This window comes from Rosa rugosa, chromosome 2 (assembly GCF_958449725.1).
Source record: "Rosa rugosa chromosome 2, drRosRugo1.1, whole genome shotgun sequence".
In the NCBI taxonomy this organism is placed as follows: domain Eukaryota; kingdom Viridiplantae; phylum Streptophyta; class Magnoliopsida; order Rosales; family Rosaceae; genus Rosa; species Rosa rugosa.
The window spans coordinates 62,457,834-62,475,392 of record NC_084821.1 but is presented as its reverse complement, the minus strand read 5'-3'; the positions used below and the strand labels follow the sequence as shown (position 1 = coordinate 62,475,392).

At 42.3% G+C, this 17,559-nt stretch overlaps 2 protein-coding genes across 3 annotated transcripts; both read left to right on the top strand.

Annotated features, from left to right (window-relative positions):
* Positions 1-4,804: 4,804 nt before the first annotated feature.
* On the top strand, positions 4,805-5,239 carry LOC133731234 (cationic amino acid transporter 1-like). Its single transcript, XM_062158655.1, has one exon. It carries the CDS (start codon positions 4,805-4,807, stop codon positions 5,237-5,239), a length of 435 nt encoding a protein of 144 aa, XP_062014639.1.
* Positions 5,240-12,687: 7,448 nt separating this feature from the next.
* Positions 12,688-16,345, top strand: LOC133729158 (cationic amino acid transporter 1-like). 2 transcript variants are annotated; one of them, XM_062156644.1, is made up of 3 exons: positions 12,688-12,827; positions 13,049-13,473; positions 14,792-16,345. In XM_062156644.1, the coding sequence occupies exons 2-3, from the start codon at positions 13,050-13,052 to the stop codon at positions 16,150-16,152; spliced, it is 1,785 nt and encodes a 594-aa protein (XP_062012628.1). In that variant the 5' UTR covers positions 12,688-12,827; position 13,049; the 3' UTR covers positions 16,153-16,345. The 2 variants fall into 2 exon arrangements, with proteins under 2 accessions (XP_062012628.1, XP_062012627.1); XM_062156643.1 differs by having other exon boundaries at positions 12,772-13,473.
* Positions 16,346-17,559: the final 1,214 nt, after the last annotated feature.

Below are 17,559 nucleotides of genomic sequence, written 5' to 3'. Positions count from 1 at the left end.
TTTACGACCCAAAGTTAGAAAGATCCAAAATTTAAGCCGCCAATAAACCTTAAACAGCAAACCCTAGCTCTATTACGACCAATTTAAAAGACAAATCCCTTTTACTCGAAAAAAGGGGGAAAAAAAAGAAGGACAAATCCCTTTTGCATTAGTAATGGCTTTTGGGACAATCAATCCCACAACAAATCTTCAAACCTAATTGGGCTTGATCCATGCAGCTCAGAACGTAATTTTAATCATAAATTGAGATGGGCCTGAGCTGAACGTAAATTGTACGTTGTTCAGTAGAAGCCGTTGTTCAGTTGAAGCGTAGAACTCAACGTACGCTGCAAATGCAGCATGTATTTCAGTTTTCTGAGAAGAAGAAAAAGTATACAAAGATAACCATATACAAATTGTAAAGCTAGATTACCCAATATAAGACATTATCCGCTCTAGACCACTAAGAATCCAAAATAAATATAGTGTTCCATCACAATGAAATGAGATGCTGAGTGATTTTTGATCCAAACAAGAAAAGATGAGGACAAATCACTTAGTAACTTGTTGCAATATGGCTCGCAAAATATACCTTATTGTTCTCACTATTCAGTAGCTCATCACATTGTGAAGGAGGATGATATTTATTTTGGCCTCTTAGTGGTCTAGAGTGGCTAATGTCTTATATTGAGAACGATAAGCCACATTTTGCATGAATTGTAAATAAAAAGTTCTTACTTAATTCCATATACAAAAATGTCAAAAAATAAGATAAATGAAGCCTCAGATGATGCTTATGATTGAAAAGAAGAAAAAACATCACTGATGATGAGTATAAGCGGAATGTCGTGTGACTAGTTCCAAATTCATCAAGCTAGTCCAAATCATGTGAAGATCTTTTCTTCTTGGTCCTGTGAATGTTGAGAACTAATTGTATTAGACCCATGACTTGCAACATGTACTCAGTATCATGAATGTATTAAAAAATGAGGAATTGTTGAAACTTGAAAATTAATGTACTTTTGACATTGATGAAGTAAACTTGGGGAGATTTTATGTACGCATTTTACTCAATCAACTCCCTTTCTTCATTAGCAAATTAAAGAATTCAAACCACATGTACGTAAACAATATAAGATATTACACATGTACTGTATGTCTTGTCATTATCATTTGGTTTTGAATCCGAAACTTTGATCCTAATCAATGTACAACCTGTGGTCTTTGAATCAGACTCATTGCAAGTTGTCCAAGCGTGCAATTCGGTATCTTCTAATTTGTGTATCCTTGGGTATTTATACGAGGATGTCACCTTGTCTCTTGCAGACTTATCTGGCTCCACACTTCGTCATGTGTATCGTGAGTCTAACGAAGCAGCTCAATGTTTGGCTTGTCAAGCTTTTAATTCTACTAGCCCTGAATCTTGGTTTAGAACGCCTCCAGTTACTATAACAATGTGTTGTTTGGTGTTGTAACCATAGTTGATTTTAATAGAAGTTGCCATCTCCTCTTCAAACAAAAGAAAGAGTTTGAAATTACCAACAAGAAAAGAAAAAAAAGATTCTGACAAAATTGTCATATGCTGCATGGCAATAATATCTTGCAACAGAAAATGCCAGTCGGTCCATAAACCAATAATCCTATTTATGGTATAACAAAGTAAATGCTGTACCAGTCCAGCCCTAATTATAACCCAGCCAATACATACACACGATTCATTTCCTCAGTTTCTCTCTCCGCTCTTGCTCTGCTGAGTCTGCTTTCTGCCTCTAAGGTATGTTCTCTAGCTTCATTTTAAGTTTCATTTTGAAAATTTAAACCTTGCTCAATTTGTTCAACCATTTCCCTTGAACCTCATTCTGCTTTCCTGATTTATTTTTGGATTAAATACTTGTTACTCCTCAAACTTTTGCCTGAAAAACAGTTTAGTCCCTCGCCTTTCAAATTAAACTGGATAGTCCTTATTCTTTCTAATTCTCACACAACAAGTCCAAAACAGATCTAAAATTACTATTCTACCCCCAAGATCCTTTTTTTATTTTTTTCTCTCTTTTTTCAATTTCTCTCTCTTTTTTTATTTATTTTTTCTGCTTTTCTCTCTCTCCCTCTCCACAGATCGATCTTCTCTCTCTTGGTTTTCACTCTCATCCAAACTTTCCAACCACCCACACTTCTCTCTCTCTCTCTCTTCTTCTTCAATGGCTTCCATCTCTGCTCCAACCCCAGCTCCTCCCAACCTTACCTTTCCCAACCCCAAATCCTACCCCTCCTCCGCTTCGAAAACCCCATTGTACCCTTCCTCTTCCTCTAGATTTTCCGATTCATCCCTCTGCCGGTGCCGGAACCCTTCCTCCTCCTCCTTCGACGACTCAGTCCACCATCACTCGACCCAGCAACAACAATGAAAACCAGAAACCAAGTACAATTTAGAACTAGCTCGTTGGTTCCGAGCTTGGCGTTGCCGTAGGGGACGCGATTCAAGCCAACGGCAGAGACTGGGTTGGGTGCTTGAGCGACGGGGCTTAGATGCGACAGTGGGCTGGGAGCAACGCGCAGGAGGTGGAGCGACGCCGGAATCTGGGCTGCGACGCAGGGAACTGGGGCTGCGGTCGGTGATGCAGGCGGTGAACGCTGGGTGGAGATGCGTTCAGGTCTGCTGGAGGGCGCGGGGATGAGGCTGGCCGGCTGTGGGCAGCGCGGGTGGGCAGGCTGCTGCCGGATCGAGATGGGCTAGGTGCGCGGGATCTGCGGCCTGTGAAGGGGAATTTTGTTTTCAGGAGGAAGAAGATGCGAAGAAGAAGAAAGAAAAGAGAGGAAGAGGAATTTTGTTTTCAGGAAGGGGGAGGGAGAGAGAAAGACAGAAGAGAGAGAGAGAGAGAATATAAAAAAGGGGAGAAAAAAAAATAGAGAAAAAATAAAAATAAAAATAAAAAGACGAAGTGAGGGGTATAATAGTCACTTTGGATCATTTTGGACCTTTTGTGTGAGAATTAGAGAGAATAAGGACTAAATTGTTTAATTTAAAAGGTGAGGGACTGAACTGTATTTAATCCTTTACTTTTTTTTCTTCACGCTGTGATTTTTGGCACAAACAGCACGCAAATGCAGAATTAATTAGTCCCAAGCCTTAACAAGTGCTTCTTTTCTTACCTGATTGAGCCATTAGAAACAGATCAAGATCAAAAGACTCTTTGTATTAACCACGCTTGTGAATGGTATAATTGGTTTTTCTGGTCTTACACATTGAAGCTTTGAGGTACAAACTGCTGCACTTCGTTTTTTTTTTTTTTTTTCCTTTTTAATAAAAAAAAATTTTTCAACAAAAAAAAAAAAGGCATCCAATTGTATCAGAATTTGGTTTTACGCTGGAGTCCAGCTGTGATTTTGATTAGTACGATTTCAAATATCAAATTTCCATTTTAACTACAACTTTTTTTTTTTTTTTGAGGGGAATGAAAGACCCATTTTAACTACAACTTAAAATAGCTTATATGTCGTTATTTATCTTTATATAGAATATGGATTTTTTTTTTTTTAATAAGAGAATATGGATAACTTTTGATTGAGCGTAGCAGGTGACACGTATGCCCTACCTATGAATTTATCTTCATAGAACGTGAGATTAACATTGAAGTGTATCTAGGCCGGATTGGTTTTTATAAATTTCCTACGCATTTAAGCTAGATATATATCTCTGATAAAAAAATAAAAAGAAGAGAAATTTTATTCACACATTGCTAAATGATAGATACACATCTCTTACTTCATACACAATCTATTAAATTTTTTATTTTAATATTATACTAGAAACACAACCCCAAACTTCCTAAACTATCCTCATTCACAATTAATACACAATATCTTTTCATTAAATACATATCCTTTTTGAAATAAATTGAGATAAATATATAGTAAGAGACTACCTATTTTTTTTCTTAAACAAGGGAGACTACCTATTGCATTGTTGCAGTTGAAAAAAAAAAATATATGTATTTTTTTTTTGAGGAAAAAGATATGTATTTAGAGGTGTGTGAATAAAATTTCGTTTGATGGAAGATCTAGAAAATTATGTTTCTTAATTCCAACTATGTTTCTTTATTGATAATATAAATATCTCTTTTGGTAATTTAACTTACCCATAAGATGTGATGTTGGGTGTGTGAAAAAAGGAATGTGTATTTAGTATTTAGAGGCGTGTCAATAAAATTTCTCTAAAAAGAATCTACATATGTATCAAATGCAAATCATTATTCAAGCAAAAAAAGTTCAAATAATAATTTTCTAGATGGAATTTTTTTTTTTTGGAAATGAAGATTCTGATCGTTGACGGGTTCCATTTTAAAATTAGATCCTGAAATTTCTGTTTACGGGTTACAGAAACCCTGGAGACCAAGTAAATGAGGCAAGAGAATTATTTTACCCTTTTTCCTTCACTAATTTCATATCAGGGTCTATTAGCTTCTACTAATCAATTAATCCAATTTTAGGGCAACAAAAGAAGATGGCAAATAGCAGTGAAGGCAGTGCTGCAAATGGCAGTGGAGGCGGTGGTGGAAACGGCAATGGGGCCAAGAAAACAAGTTGCCTATGCAGCAAAGAAGATTTCTTGCCAGAGGAGTCATTCAAGAATTGGGGAAACTATGTGCATGCCCTTGCCAGCATGAAAACAAGACTCAAGGACCGCCTCTTGGCGCGGTCATTGGACCGCCTCTTGGCGCGGTCATTGGACCGCCTTGAGCTAGAAGAAATGTGTGCAAGAAGCCAGAATGAGATGAAGAAAACCCTAAACTGGTGGGATCTCATTTAGTTTGGGATCGGAGCAGTCATGGGGGCAGGAATTTTCGTGCTCACCGGTGAGGCGGCCAGGAATCTTGCTGGCCCTGCAGTTGTAATCTCTTACTTGATATCGGGACTTTCGGCATTGCTCTCAGTTTTGTGCTACACTGAGTTTGCTGTGGAGCTTCCGGTGGCTGGAGGCTCATTTGCCTATCTTAGAGTGGAGCTTGGTGACTTCATGGCCTATATTGCTGCAGGGAACATTTTATTTGAGTGTATAGTAGCCGGTGCATTAGCACTGATTGTTAGGCGGTACTACGTTACGGGTGAAACATCAGCAACAGACAGAAACAAACTCATTGGTTTCTTGACACTAATCATAGGTGCATCAATTGCATCTGCTGGGTATTGGGTACTTAGCAACGGTGGCTGGATTGGTTACGTAGTTGTTGATGTCATAATTTGGTTCGACAAATACTTTTGACTTTTCAACCCACTCCACGTAGGACGCGTTGAAATGTCAAAGAGTCCACGTAGGACTCTGACCTTTCAACGCACTCAAACCTTTCATCGAGAAAGAAAAGATAACCATAAGATGGAAATAACCATGGCTAGCGAGATGCCTCACTTTGGTACTCCAAGTCTTTAACCTTGGATCACCACTTCTCAAGTCTTGGACGGTCACCATATGATTGATTCACCATCTTGGATGGCAAGACAAAAGCATATCGTGACCTAACTATCAGGGAAACATAATCCAAAGGAATCAAGAGCCTCAACCCCCAAGAACAAGAGTTCGACCTCCAAGCTTAAAACTCTCGACCTTTAAGGATCATGACCACGAGCTCCAAGGCTAAAGCCTCGACCTCTAAGGCCACGCACATGCAATCGTCATGAAGAAACATGGAGCACCAATCAAGGAGAAATCTCACCAACCATGCCAAGTGTCAAGTTCCGACATAAGGCATGGCTCCTCGGCATGGCCACGAGCAATTCAAGGAAAAGGGAAGCTCGGATGTGCGACACTTGTCTCTTGACCCTTCACCAACCGAATCAGACCACAACGTGGTGACACGTGTCACCGAATCTGTCAAACCCATACCTTGGAGTGTCAGTAAGCAGGAATTACGGGCTGACACCCCGATTTTAGGGAAGAGCCCATACCATCCCTTTCCACCTCATCTACTCCTTCTCCTATAAATACCAAACCTTTACAAGCAGAAAGGGAGGACTTCAGCTCCCTCTTCTCTCCCAAAAGCCATGCCAAAATGCATAATCTCTTCTCTCTCTTTCTCTATTGACATGTCAACTCCATTATTATGTCAAAATGCTTAAGCATCATTCTTTCTTCCCCAATCTCCATAAATGTTCAAACACACTTATCTAACTTAGGCATCGGAGTGTGTTTGGTCGGCCTTAGGCTGGTCCTCCGATAACCTTCCATCTCTTCACATTTGCAGGTCTTTTCCATGGAGCTCCGCCAGCTCGAGAGGGCGGATGCCCAATGTCAGGTGGAGGTCGATATACGCCCAAGCCACAGACTGGATGCCCAACGTCAGGTGAAGGAAGTCCGAGACGAGACCCTCAACTTCACCCAACAAGGAGCTTGGAGGCCTAGCATCAGGTGAAGGAAGTCCGAGACGAGACCCTCAGCTTCACCCAACAAGGCTTAGAGGCCCATCATCAGGTGAAGGAAGTCCGAGACGAGACCCTCAACTTCACCCAACAAGGAGCTTAGAGGCCTAGCATCAGGTGAAAGAAGTCCGAGACGAGACCCTCAGCTTCACCCAACAAGGCTTAGAGGCCCATCATCAGGTGAAGGAAGTCTGAGACGAGACCCTCAGCTTCACCCAACAAGGAGCTTGGAGGCCCAACATCAGGTGAAGGAAGTCCGAGACGAGACCCTCAGTTTCACCTAACAAGGAAGCCTGGACGCCCAACATCAAGCAAAAGAAGCCCGAGGCCATACATTCAGTCGCAAGAGGTGGACGACCAAGACTAGGCACATGACCACCAGGGGCATACCTTCAGTCACAAGCAGACGACCAAAGCTACTCATGTAGTCAAACTAATCGAAGGAAAAGATAGGCCCACTTGAAGAAAACAACCCCACCACTTTACACTTGGATTTCAAAGGATCTTCCGTTGACTCGTTGATGCCAAAATCGGCACCAACAAATGGCGCCGTCTGTGGGAACCTTGGACGCTTGGCGCGTGTTCACTGGTTTAATTAAGAAGGAAGCATAGTATGCCGGAGAGACCTTCGACGCCTAGAGCCTTCCTTATGACAACAAATAAAAGATGAAACAATGACAAATTGGGCAAGGGTGGACATCCATCTATGAGGAGAAACACAAGGTCAAGTATACCATGCTTGCAAGGAATAGAGGAGAAGAAGAAGTCCACCAACCCTTGCCACTTTCAACCTCGGCTTCCAACTTCTACACCAACCGGAGCCTGTACACTCAATGTTCATATCTACAAATCTTTGTCCACATGTCTCCAGTTGACGGAAGATAGCCCACTCTTGAGCATGATGTTGTCATTTGTGTACTCCCCTGACATGCCACTGATGAGGAGGCCAAAGGTGACTATCGTCGCTACGACAGACACTTTGATTATCTGGCAAACACGAAGCAACCATCACTACCCAACTATCGCCACGCAAGGCTGACGAACACAATTGGTCATCCTATCACCCATGCTAATCATTATCATTATCATTACTGGAGGATGACGACCTGATTATCATCGTTGGAGCACCACCGCTTGAATTTAAGCTGGGAACTGATGGTCAGACAAAGTTTGTAGATTTGCTGAATGGTGTAGTCAAGAAATTCACACAAAGATCACGCACGCTACCTGACACGGAGAATTTTTCTACTAGAAATCCAGCAAGGCCCTACCTTCAACATCCAGGTCATTAGATGATAGCTCACAAGGACGCGTAGGAACCTCCGACGCATAGTCAATGGTGAGCAACTTCAATTCTCGTGACATTGTGTGACCACCACTCGATGAAGTAGCATCCTTGGATCGAACTAGAGACCTCGAACCTCCAACGCCTGGCAGCCCAGGACACTGGCGTAATAGGAGAGAGTTGTAAAAGCTTTGGAGTCGCTAGGAAGAGCAAAAAATTTACCGCCAAATGCTTGACGACAAGACCATTTGTTTCACCGAAGACGAAGGACTAAAATCCACTCATGCTAGAAGTCTTTGACCGTTGCTGTCATAAGAAGTATCAAGATGCATGATAGGCGACGTCTAGCTATCGACAGTCCACTACTCAGATTGACGTTGGTAGTCAACAAGCTTGGAGCTCCATCACCAATTGCCACCATATTACCAAGGAGGGAGAGACTTTAGCTCCTAGTCGTAACATGTAGCTAAAAGGATGCACACGACTCATGCTTCATCAATACTATTATGGTTGAAACACGATGCTCGAATGCCATGGAGATTCAATTGACTCTCCAAGAATGGAGAAAACTTGGGCGCACTCTCCACCTTCATTGGAATTTCAGCATGCATCCACCATCGTAGGTCTTAACCAACGCCTAACGGGACAAGAAGACGATGGAAATGCTATTGATCAGCATGTTGCTAAAAATTGATGTTATAGAATGAGGTGACGACAAATCAAACCTTGAAGACATGAGAAGGCAGCTTGAGCCATGGACCAGACCCCTGGAGGTCCAACATAGAAAGACTATGTTCGCTTGTTGGATAAATGACTGATACGTAGATCTCGTACACGATGCTCATCAACCCTAACAAGAAAGTTACAACTTTGATCAAAGATGATCGATCAACCTCATCAACATACCATCACCAACAATCCACAACTCTTACACAATGTTGGCGTCAAGATTATGGGACTCCAGTCCACCATCCTTTCATGATCAGGAGGTTGACCTCAATTAGGAACACACCTATGTCCTCGACTTCGCCGCTATACTAACTCCCTAAAAATCTGATGGCTGCACCACCAGCGCAAAGATGTCGGATAGTGACGAGCTTCAAAGCGTAGTAATCCTTACAGTAGACTTGGCGCTGTCTATCAAATGATGACCGCGCACTAGCAAGAGGATGCCATGTTGGTGTTCGCTCGATGATCTCAACTATTTTACTAGGACCAGACGACGTTGATCAACCGGCGCTAAGAACATGAGCATCCACCGCTTGATCATATTTCAATGCTCGGACAATCTTGAGATTTGGTGTTGCTGGAGTACCACCGCACGAGTCGAACATATAGACGGGTTTACAAGTCTTGCATGCACGGCGACAATACCCGTTCACCAATATGGCAAAAAATCAGTGGCTAGAAGAGGCAACCCAAGAAGAAGGAAGAGCTTTCAACCCACCATCTTACTGCCCTTAGCCTGTACTCTCACCGAAGAGGTCTCGACGTGCCACTACCCAACCCTTTTGTTTCCAAAGGCTTGCATCAAGAAAATGCCCACTTGGAGACAGCGTCCGCAACAAGTCACATTCAAAGGAGCGAGCTACACCTCAAACGGTACACCCTACTCTAAATTACTTACTAGTTTTATCATAAAGTATTATCACATGGATCCCTTATATCCTCTTTAAGGATTTCCTTGATATGCCAAGAGTGATGAACCTTCAAGCACCAACCAATAGGAATACGTTAGCCTTAGAGAGCCGGGGGCTCAATTCTATTATATATGTATTGATTTTTGCATCTTATATGGCATTCTATGTATCTACTATATGTGTCTCTATACTATTTGCATGCTATAAATCATGTTGAGATCGGAATTTGCACAAACGAATTAGCTTGAAAATATATCCATCTATTCAACAATTCGGCAAAGACCCCCGTGCTAAGCATATGACAAATTAACTCTAGTTACATCAGCTCATTACTGATGAACCTGTGTCAATGCCCAGACGCGGAACAAGTGGGGTACCAGTTCCACAAATCTATCTATATATAAACTCCTAGAAGTTTATTGGAACACAAAGGTATAGCTATCTCAATAGAAGTCCATCTAAGATAAGTATAGTAGTAGTTTGTATAATAGACATCCTTGGTATTCCAACACCCTAAGGGTTTGAGCCACCGGATGAAAGAGTCTCGCTAGCCGAGACCAATTCACAGAGTGCCCTCGAGGTCCAGCTCACTTGAGTCACAGGTGAGCAAGTCTTAACAATTGAGACTAACACACATAGTGCACTCGAGGTCCAACTCACTTGAGTCGCCAGGTGAGAGAGTCTTAATGGCCGAAACTCGCAACAAACACTTGAGGTTGGTCGACTCTCAACCACCACGACCACCAGTTGTGAGACTTTTAGGCCGAACAATAGTTAGAGGTCTTACACTCCCTTATAAATTATGCTAATAGTTTAGTTATGGCAAAAGTAGGGACAATGCACTTATATGATAAATTAGAGCCAATAGTTAAAGCTCAAAGGGAAACAAAAGGAATTTAACCTATCCTCACCCTTGTCAAAGATGTTACCTTTCTCTCTATTGGAGATCAGTCACCAATGAGTTTAGTATCCTATCGTGGACCTTCGACATTCAAGGTTATCATCCCTTCTAGTCGAGGATGTCGTCCTCATCCACTTAGGACCTCTGTAGTTTAACCTTCGAGTTACCTTGGTGATGACATATCACATATAGAAACTCACCCCCACACAACAGGGTTAACTTTTTACACTCACTCTTGGCCTTTCACTAAGGACCACCTAGTCGAGCTTAATTCACCAAATTCTTCCTCATATTGAGTTCCCTACCCAACATAGGCCTTGGCTGGCTAGGGAACTGGGGGCTTGTTGATGTCATAATTTGGTTCGACAAATACTTTTGACTTTTCAACCCACTCCACGTAGGACGCGTTGAAATGTCAAAGAGTCCACGTAGGACTCTGACCTTTCAACGCACTCAAACCTTTCATCGAGAAAGAAAAGATAACCATAAGATGGAAATAACCATGGCTAGCGAGATGCCTCACTTTGGTACTCCAAGTCTTTAACCTTGGATCACCACTTCTCAAGTCTTGGACGGTCACCATATGATTGATTCACCATCTTGGATGGCAAGACAAAAGCATATCGTGACCTAACTATCAGGGAAACATAATCCAAAGGAATCAAGAGCCTCAACCCCCAAGAACAAGAGTTCGACCTCCAAGCTTAAAACTCTCGACCTTTAAGGATCATGACCACGAGCTCCAAGGCTAAAGCCTCGACCTCTAAGGCCACGCACATGCAATCGTCATGAAGAAACATGGAGCACCAATCAAGGAGAAATCTCACCAACCATGCCAAGTGTCAAGTTCCGACATAAGGCATGGCTCCTCGGCATGGCCACGAGCAATTCAAGGAAAAGGGAAGCTCGGATGTGCGACACTTGTCTCTTGACCCTTCACCAACCGAATCAGACCACAACGTGGTGACACGTGTCACCGAATCTGTCAAACCCATACCTTGGAGTGTCAGTAAGCAGGAATTACGGGCTGACACCCCGATTTTAGGGAAGAGCCCATACCATCCCTTTCCACCTCATCTACTCCTTCTCCTATAAATACCAAACCTTTACAAGCAGAAAGGGAGGACTTCAGCTCCCTCTTCTCTCCCAAAAGCCATGCCAAAATGCATAATCTCTTCTCTCTCTTTCTCTATTGACATGTCAACTCCATTATTATGTCAAAATGCTTAAGCATCATTCTTTCTTCCCCAATCTCCATAAATGTTCAAACACACTTATCTAACTTAGGCATCGGAGTGTGTTTGGTCGGCCTTAGGCTGGTCCTCCGATAACCTTCCATCTCTTCACATTTGCAGGTCTTTTCCATGGAGCTCCGCCAGCTCGAGAGGGCGGATGCCCAATGTCAGGTGGAGGTCGATATACGCCCAAGCCACAGACTGGATGCCCAACGTCAGGTGAAGGAAGTCCGAGACGAGACCCTCAACTTCACCCAACAAGGAGCTTGGAGGCCTAGCATCAGGTGAAGGAAGTCCGAGACGAGACCCTCAGCTTCACCCAACAAGGCTTAGAGGCCCATCATCAGGTGAAGGAAGTCCGAGACGAGACCCTCAACTTCACCCAACAAGGAGCTTAGAGGCCTAGCATCAGGTGAAAGAAGTCCGAGACGAGACCCTCAGCTTCACCCAACAAGGCTTAGAGGCCCATCATCAGGTGAAGGAAGTCTGAGACGAGACCCTCAGCTTCACCCAACAAGGAGCTTGGAGGCCCAACATCAGGTGAAGGAAGTCCGAGACGAGACCCTCAGTTTCACCTAACAAGGAAGCCTGGACGCCCAACATCAAGCAAAAGAAGCCCGAGGCCATACATTCAGTCGCAAGAGGTGGACGACCAAGACTAGGCACATGACCACCAGGGGCATACCTTCAGTCACAAGCAGACGACCAAAGCTACTCATGTAGTCAAACTAATCGAAGGAAAAGATAGGCCCACTTGAAGAAAACAACCCCACCACTTTACACTTGGATTTCAAAGGATCTTCCGTTGACTCGTTGATGCCAAAATCGGCACCAACAGTAGTGACAGTTCCAATATGGTTCTGTGCTACTCTAGGGTTGCAGTTGACCGTCAAACAAGCAAAGAAACCTAGACTTTGGGGGGAGCCATTGGTTCCTTGGTTGCCATCGGCTAGTATCGCAGTCAACGTACATCTTCATCCTGGGATCCATTGATGGAGCTTCATACCTGAGATTCGGTATTTGGACATTGGTTTTGCCAGTCTACTATATATTTGTGGCACTACATGCTTCATATGATGCAGCTCAGGAGGCAGAGAGTATAGCTAATGCTGAAACAAACATGGAAGCTGGAACTAGCAAAACCGCTGAAGCAGGCTGAAAACAATTCAGAGATTGTATGTAGCAGTTTGGCTAGCCCAGGCCAAATTTAAATGGACCAAATGAATGGCTAGGATTACATGACACTTCGGGTCAACGAAGTGTGCGCGACTCTCTCACTATATATAACTGCTCTGCAGTGAAGGAGTTTTCCCGCGCCAACCTCTCTCTCTCTCTCTCTCTCTCTCTCTCTCTAATCCTCCGACGGCCGGTCACCTGTAAATAACCAACTCCTCCCTCTTTCTCCACTCTCTCTCTCTCTCTCTCTCTCTAGATCTCTCTCGATCTTCAACACATAAATGCAGTGTTGAATCCTTCTCTCCTTGATTAGTTAATTTTCTCCATCTCTAGGGCTTTTTACTAGCGAATCAACAGGGTTTATATTTTTCGGTGGATTTGAATTGGAATCTGAAGATATTTGGAGTTTGAAATTCTACAGGATGGGGGCGAGCGGAACGGAACCCGGCGGCGGCGGCGAGGGACTGAAGAGGCGGGGGTGTTCGTGCGGAAAGAACGATTTTCTCCCGGAGGAGTCGTTCGAGAGCTGGGGCAATTACGCCAATGCGCTCCGGTCGACTCCTGCGAGGTTCAAGGACAGGTTCTTCACGCGGTCCGCCGACAGCACCGAGCTGGTGGAGGTGAAGGCGAGGAGCCAGCACGAGATGAAGAAGACGCTCAACTGGTGGGACCTCATCTGGTTCGGGCTCGGAGCCGTCATCGGCGCCGGAATCTTCGTCATCACTGGAATCGAGGCCAAGAAACACGCCGGACCCGCCGTCGTCATGTCCTTCGCCGTCTCCGGCCTCTCCGCCTTGCTCTCTGTTTTCTGTTACACAGAGTTCGCCGTCGAGATTCCCGTTGCAGGTAACTGACACTAATAAGCATTAATTTTCTTTTTTCATTTTCTTTTTTAAAATAAATATTTGTGTTTTCTAATTTCTTTTATTAGATTTTGTCTGCATATTATCGTCCTAATTCAACCAGCATCTTAGATGTTGATAAAATGATTTTGACGGCAAGATTAGGAAATGGACCTTGATATTGATTTTGTAATTGAGAAGATATTTTTTATTTTCAGAAAATTAACCTATCCATGTATTTGAGTTTTCGTAACTATCATTTCCGATTTACTGCGGCTGGGAGCGACTTTGGTCACTTCCAAAACAGCCAAACAAAATGGTTTTGGTGTAAGAGAAATTAAGAACATTTTGGGCCTTTAGTGAATTTTACTTGGGTAGAATATAAAAGTTATGAATGATTTTCCTGGATCAAAACAATTACTCGGTCATATATATGAGCACAAAGGGATAATTTTGATTGGGTTTGAACTCTTTCTAAAGTAGCCGAAGAAGGTGATATAACGAAATATTAATTAAACACCGCTCATTCTCTATGTCATTTAAGAAAATTTGTGTATTAGGGTTGTGAAGTTTGACTTAGTTTTAAAGTTTAGGGAATGATTTTGGTAAAGATCCAACATCAGCTGCACTATGTTCATATAGATGCAATAATCAAATGTTTCTTTCCTAAAGAATTATTCCCAAATTCAAAGCATGTTCTAGTTTGACTAAATTGAGCTAGCACTTTCTATATATAGAATTGTGGAATAATTTTTGGTGAAGATGTAACACACATCTAATTCTTATTGCTTATGCGTTGCGGAATCTTTTTGAATATTCCAAAACATTATTATAGTCATGATCGAAAAGTCTAAAGCATGGCCTCTTAAATACGTAGTTATGTACACCATCTTTTCCGGTAGACTTTTATATATATGAAGACGTCGATGCTGACTGGTAATAAGGAGAGCTCATTACGCTACAAATTATTGCCACATGCTTTGATAGATCGATTTATGGATTTGTTCATTAATTTGTTGATTTTTTTCTGACTTCTTGTTTACTTATAAAAGTCAATAGTGATTGGTTTTACGTTACTGGGTTAGCATAAGAGAAAAGACAAAAGAAAATCTGACTTCTAGTTTATGAGATGATATATGGTTCTAGATTTTTGTGACTTGATCACATGCCAAATGCATTGCAGGTCAAGTAAATTAATGTCATATATGGAGTTTGTTTTTTATTTTAATCTGGTTATTGCTTGTTATGTTACTACTACTGTTCCTGGTTCTAGTGTCATAGTGTTTCTCGTTAATCACATATTGATCTGGTTAATTTCTCAGGCGGCTCATTTGCCTACCTAAGAGTGGAGCTTGGGGACTTCGTGGCCTACATTGCAGCAGGCAACATCCTTCTCGAATATGTCATAGGCGGGGCGGCCGTTGCGCGTTCGTGGACCTCCTACTTCACCTCCCTATGCAACCAGGACGATTCCAATGCTTTCCGAATCACTGTCCACGGTTGGTCGGAGGACTACAAGTACCTGGACCCCATCGCCGTTGGGGTTATCATCTTTATCTGCATACTCGCCGTCTTGAGCACAAAGGGCTCCTCGCGTCTCAACTACGTCGCCTCCATAGTCCACGTCATCGTCATTCTCTTCATCATCATAGCAGGTCTCACCAAAGCAGATACTGACAACTACAAGGAGTTTGCCCCAAATGGTGCTCGCGGCATCTTCCAAGCCTCGGCAGTTCTCTTCTTTGCATACGTTGGATTTGACGCCGTTTCAACCATGGCCGAAGAGACCAAGAATCCTGCTCGAGACATCCCAATAGGGCTGGTTGGGTCCATGGTGATCACCACCACTCTTTATTGCTTGCTAGCCGTGACACTCTGCCTTATGGTACCATATCAGGTAATTGATGAGGACGCTCCATTTTCAAAAGCGTTTGAGACCGTTGGTATGGGTTGGGCCAAGTATGTGGTTGCAGCTGGAGCTCTAAAAGGCATGATTAGTGTTTTGCTCGTCGGGGCAGTGGGTCAGGCCCGGTATTTGACCCACATTGCCCGAACCCACATGATGCCCCCATGGTTTGCTCAAGTTGATGCCAAGACAGGTACTCCAGTCCATGCCACAATTGTCATGCTCGCAGCCACAGCTGTAATCGCTTTCTTCGCCAGCCTCGAAATTCTTACTAACCTTCTCTCCATTTCTACGCTATTCATCTTCAGCCTCGTTGCCATTGCTCTACTCGTACGCCGTTACTATGTAACCGGCGTGACCACGGATGCAAACAGGAATAAGCTCATACTGTGCATTGTTATGATACTCGCGGGTGCAATTGCCACTTCTGCTTACTGGGGTGTCAGCCATGATTGGGTAGGGTATTGCGTGACGGCTCCTATTTGGTTCTTGGGGACTTTGGGGATTTGGTTTCTTGTTCCGCAAGCAAGGAGTCCAAAGCTTTGGGGGGTGCCATTGGTTCCATGGTTGCCTTCACTTTCGATTGGCATCAACATTTTCTTGCTTGGTTCGATTGATGGTGCTTCTTTTGTCAGGTTTGCAGTATGGACTGTGATTATCTTGGTTTACTACATTTTCTTTGGGTTGCATGCTTCATATGACACAGCAAAGGACTCTGAAGCTAAAAGGCTCGAGGGTGGGAAATACGAGACGAAGGTTGAAGGAACTAAGCCCTAAGGACTCTGGTTTGGATGGTGCGTATAGCAAGGCCTCTACAAAACCTGCTAATTAAGAACTTAAGATAGAGAGAGGTTTGATTTGTTTGGTGTGTCAAAAAATTCTTGTTGGTGTGTAATATTTTCTACTTTGACAATTAATTAGAAGCAATATTTGTTCATAAATAATATAATTTCTAATAGCAAATGTTCAAGTACATGCCTTTTACCTTTTTCTAGGCCGATGTGTAAAGTTTTCTATTACCCCTTTCCATAAGGCTTATTTTCCATAATGTATAATCTGAAAAAGAAACTTTCATTGTCACTCTTTAATCAGAATTATCACTACTCAAACTCGATTAAGAAAAAAAAAAAAAAAAACTATTATAGTGCAGTACTAACATTTTCAGCTTGAACAGAAGTACTCATGAGCTTAAACATTTCATCATAGGATTAACATAAATAATAGCGCTATGTCAAGTAAAATACAAGGGGCTTAACTTGGATCGATGAACTTAGTCTCTATAGCGACAGTACAGATCAGTAGGAGGAGGCCTTACATTTTTAACATGTTCAGTCAATTTTCTTTTCAAATCTTCTCTAAAGATGTCACGACGTCCATCCAATGTCCAAATGGAAATATTGCTCAGATCAAGTAACTCCAGATGACGACTATAATTAAGAATATCTTCCAAGGGCATCGTTAGAAAGATGAATCCCTGAAAGCACGAGGTGCTGTAAACCATGCATCATTCCAGCTGCTATAGCCTTTGCACAGTCATCATCCAGTCGTTTAGTATCAATTTAGTAATTGGGAAAAGATGAGGACAAATCACTTAGTAACTTGTTGCATTAATATAGCTCGCAAAATATACCTTATTGTTCTCACTATTCAGTAGCTCATCACATTGTGAAGGAGGATGATATTTATTTTGGCCTCTTAGTGGTCTAGAGTTGCTAATGTCTTATATTGAGAACGATAAGCCACATTTTGCATGAATTGTAAATAAAAAGTTCTTACTTAATTCCATATACAAAAATGTCAAAAAATAAGATAAATGAAGCCTCAGATGATGCTTATGATTGAAAAGAAGAAAAAACATCACTGATGATGAGTATAAGCGGAATGTCGTGTGACTAGTCCCAAATTCATCAAGCTAGTCCAAATCATGTGAAGATCTTTTCTTCTTGGTCCTGTGAATGTTGAGAACTAATTGTATTAGACCCATGACTTGCAACATGTACTCAGTATCATGAATGTATTAAAAATGAGGAATTGTTGAAACTTGAAAATTAATGTACTTTTGACATTGATGAAGTAAACTTGGGGAGATTTTATGTACGCATTTTACTCAATCAACTCCCTTTCTTCATTAGCAAATTAGAGAATTCAAACCACATGTACGTAAACAATATAAGATATTACACA

Bases quoted from the DNA above. Each gene is read 5' to 3' on its own strand.
- LOC133731234 (XM_062158655.1), top strand. From the start codon at position 4,805: ATGGGGGCAGGAATTTTCGTGCTCACCGGTGAGGCGGCCAGGAATCTT.
- LOC133729158 (XM_062156644.1), top strand. From the start codon at position 13,050: ATGGGGGCGAGCGGAACGGAACCCGGCGGCGGCGGCGAGGGACTGAAG. The intron at 13,474-14,791 runs GTAACTGACACT...TTAATTTCTCAG, and splicing joins CGTCGAGATTCCCGTTGCAG to GCGGCTCATTTGCCTACCTA.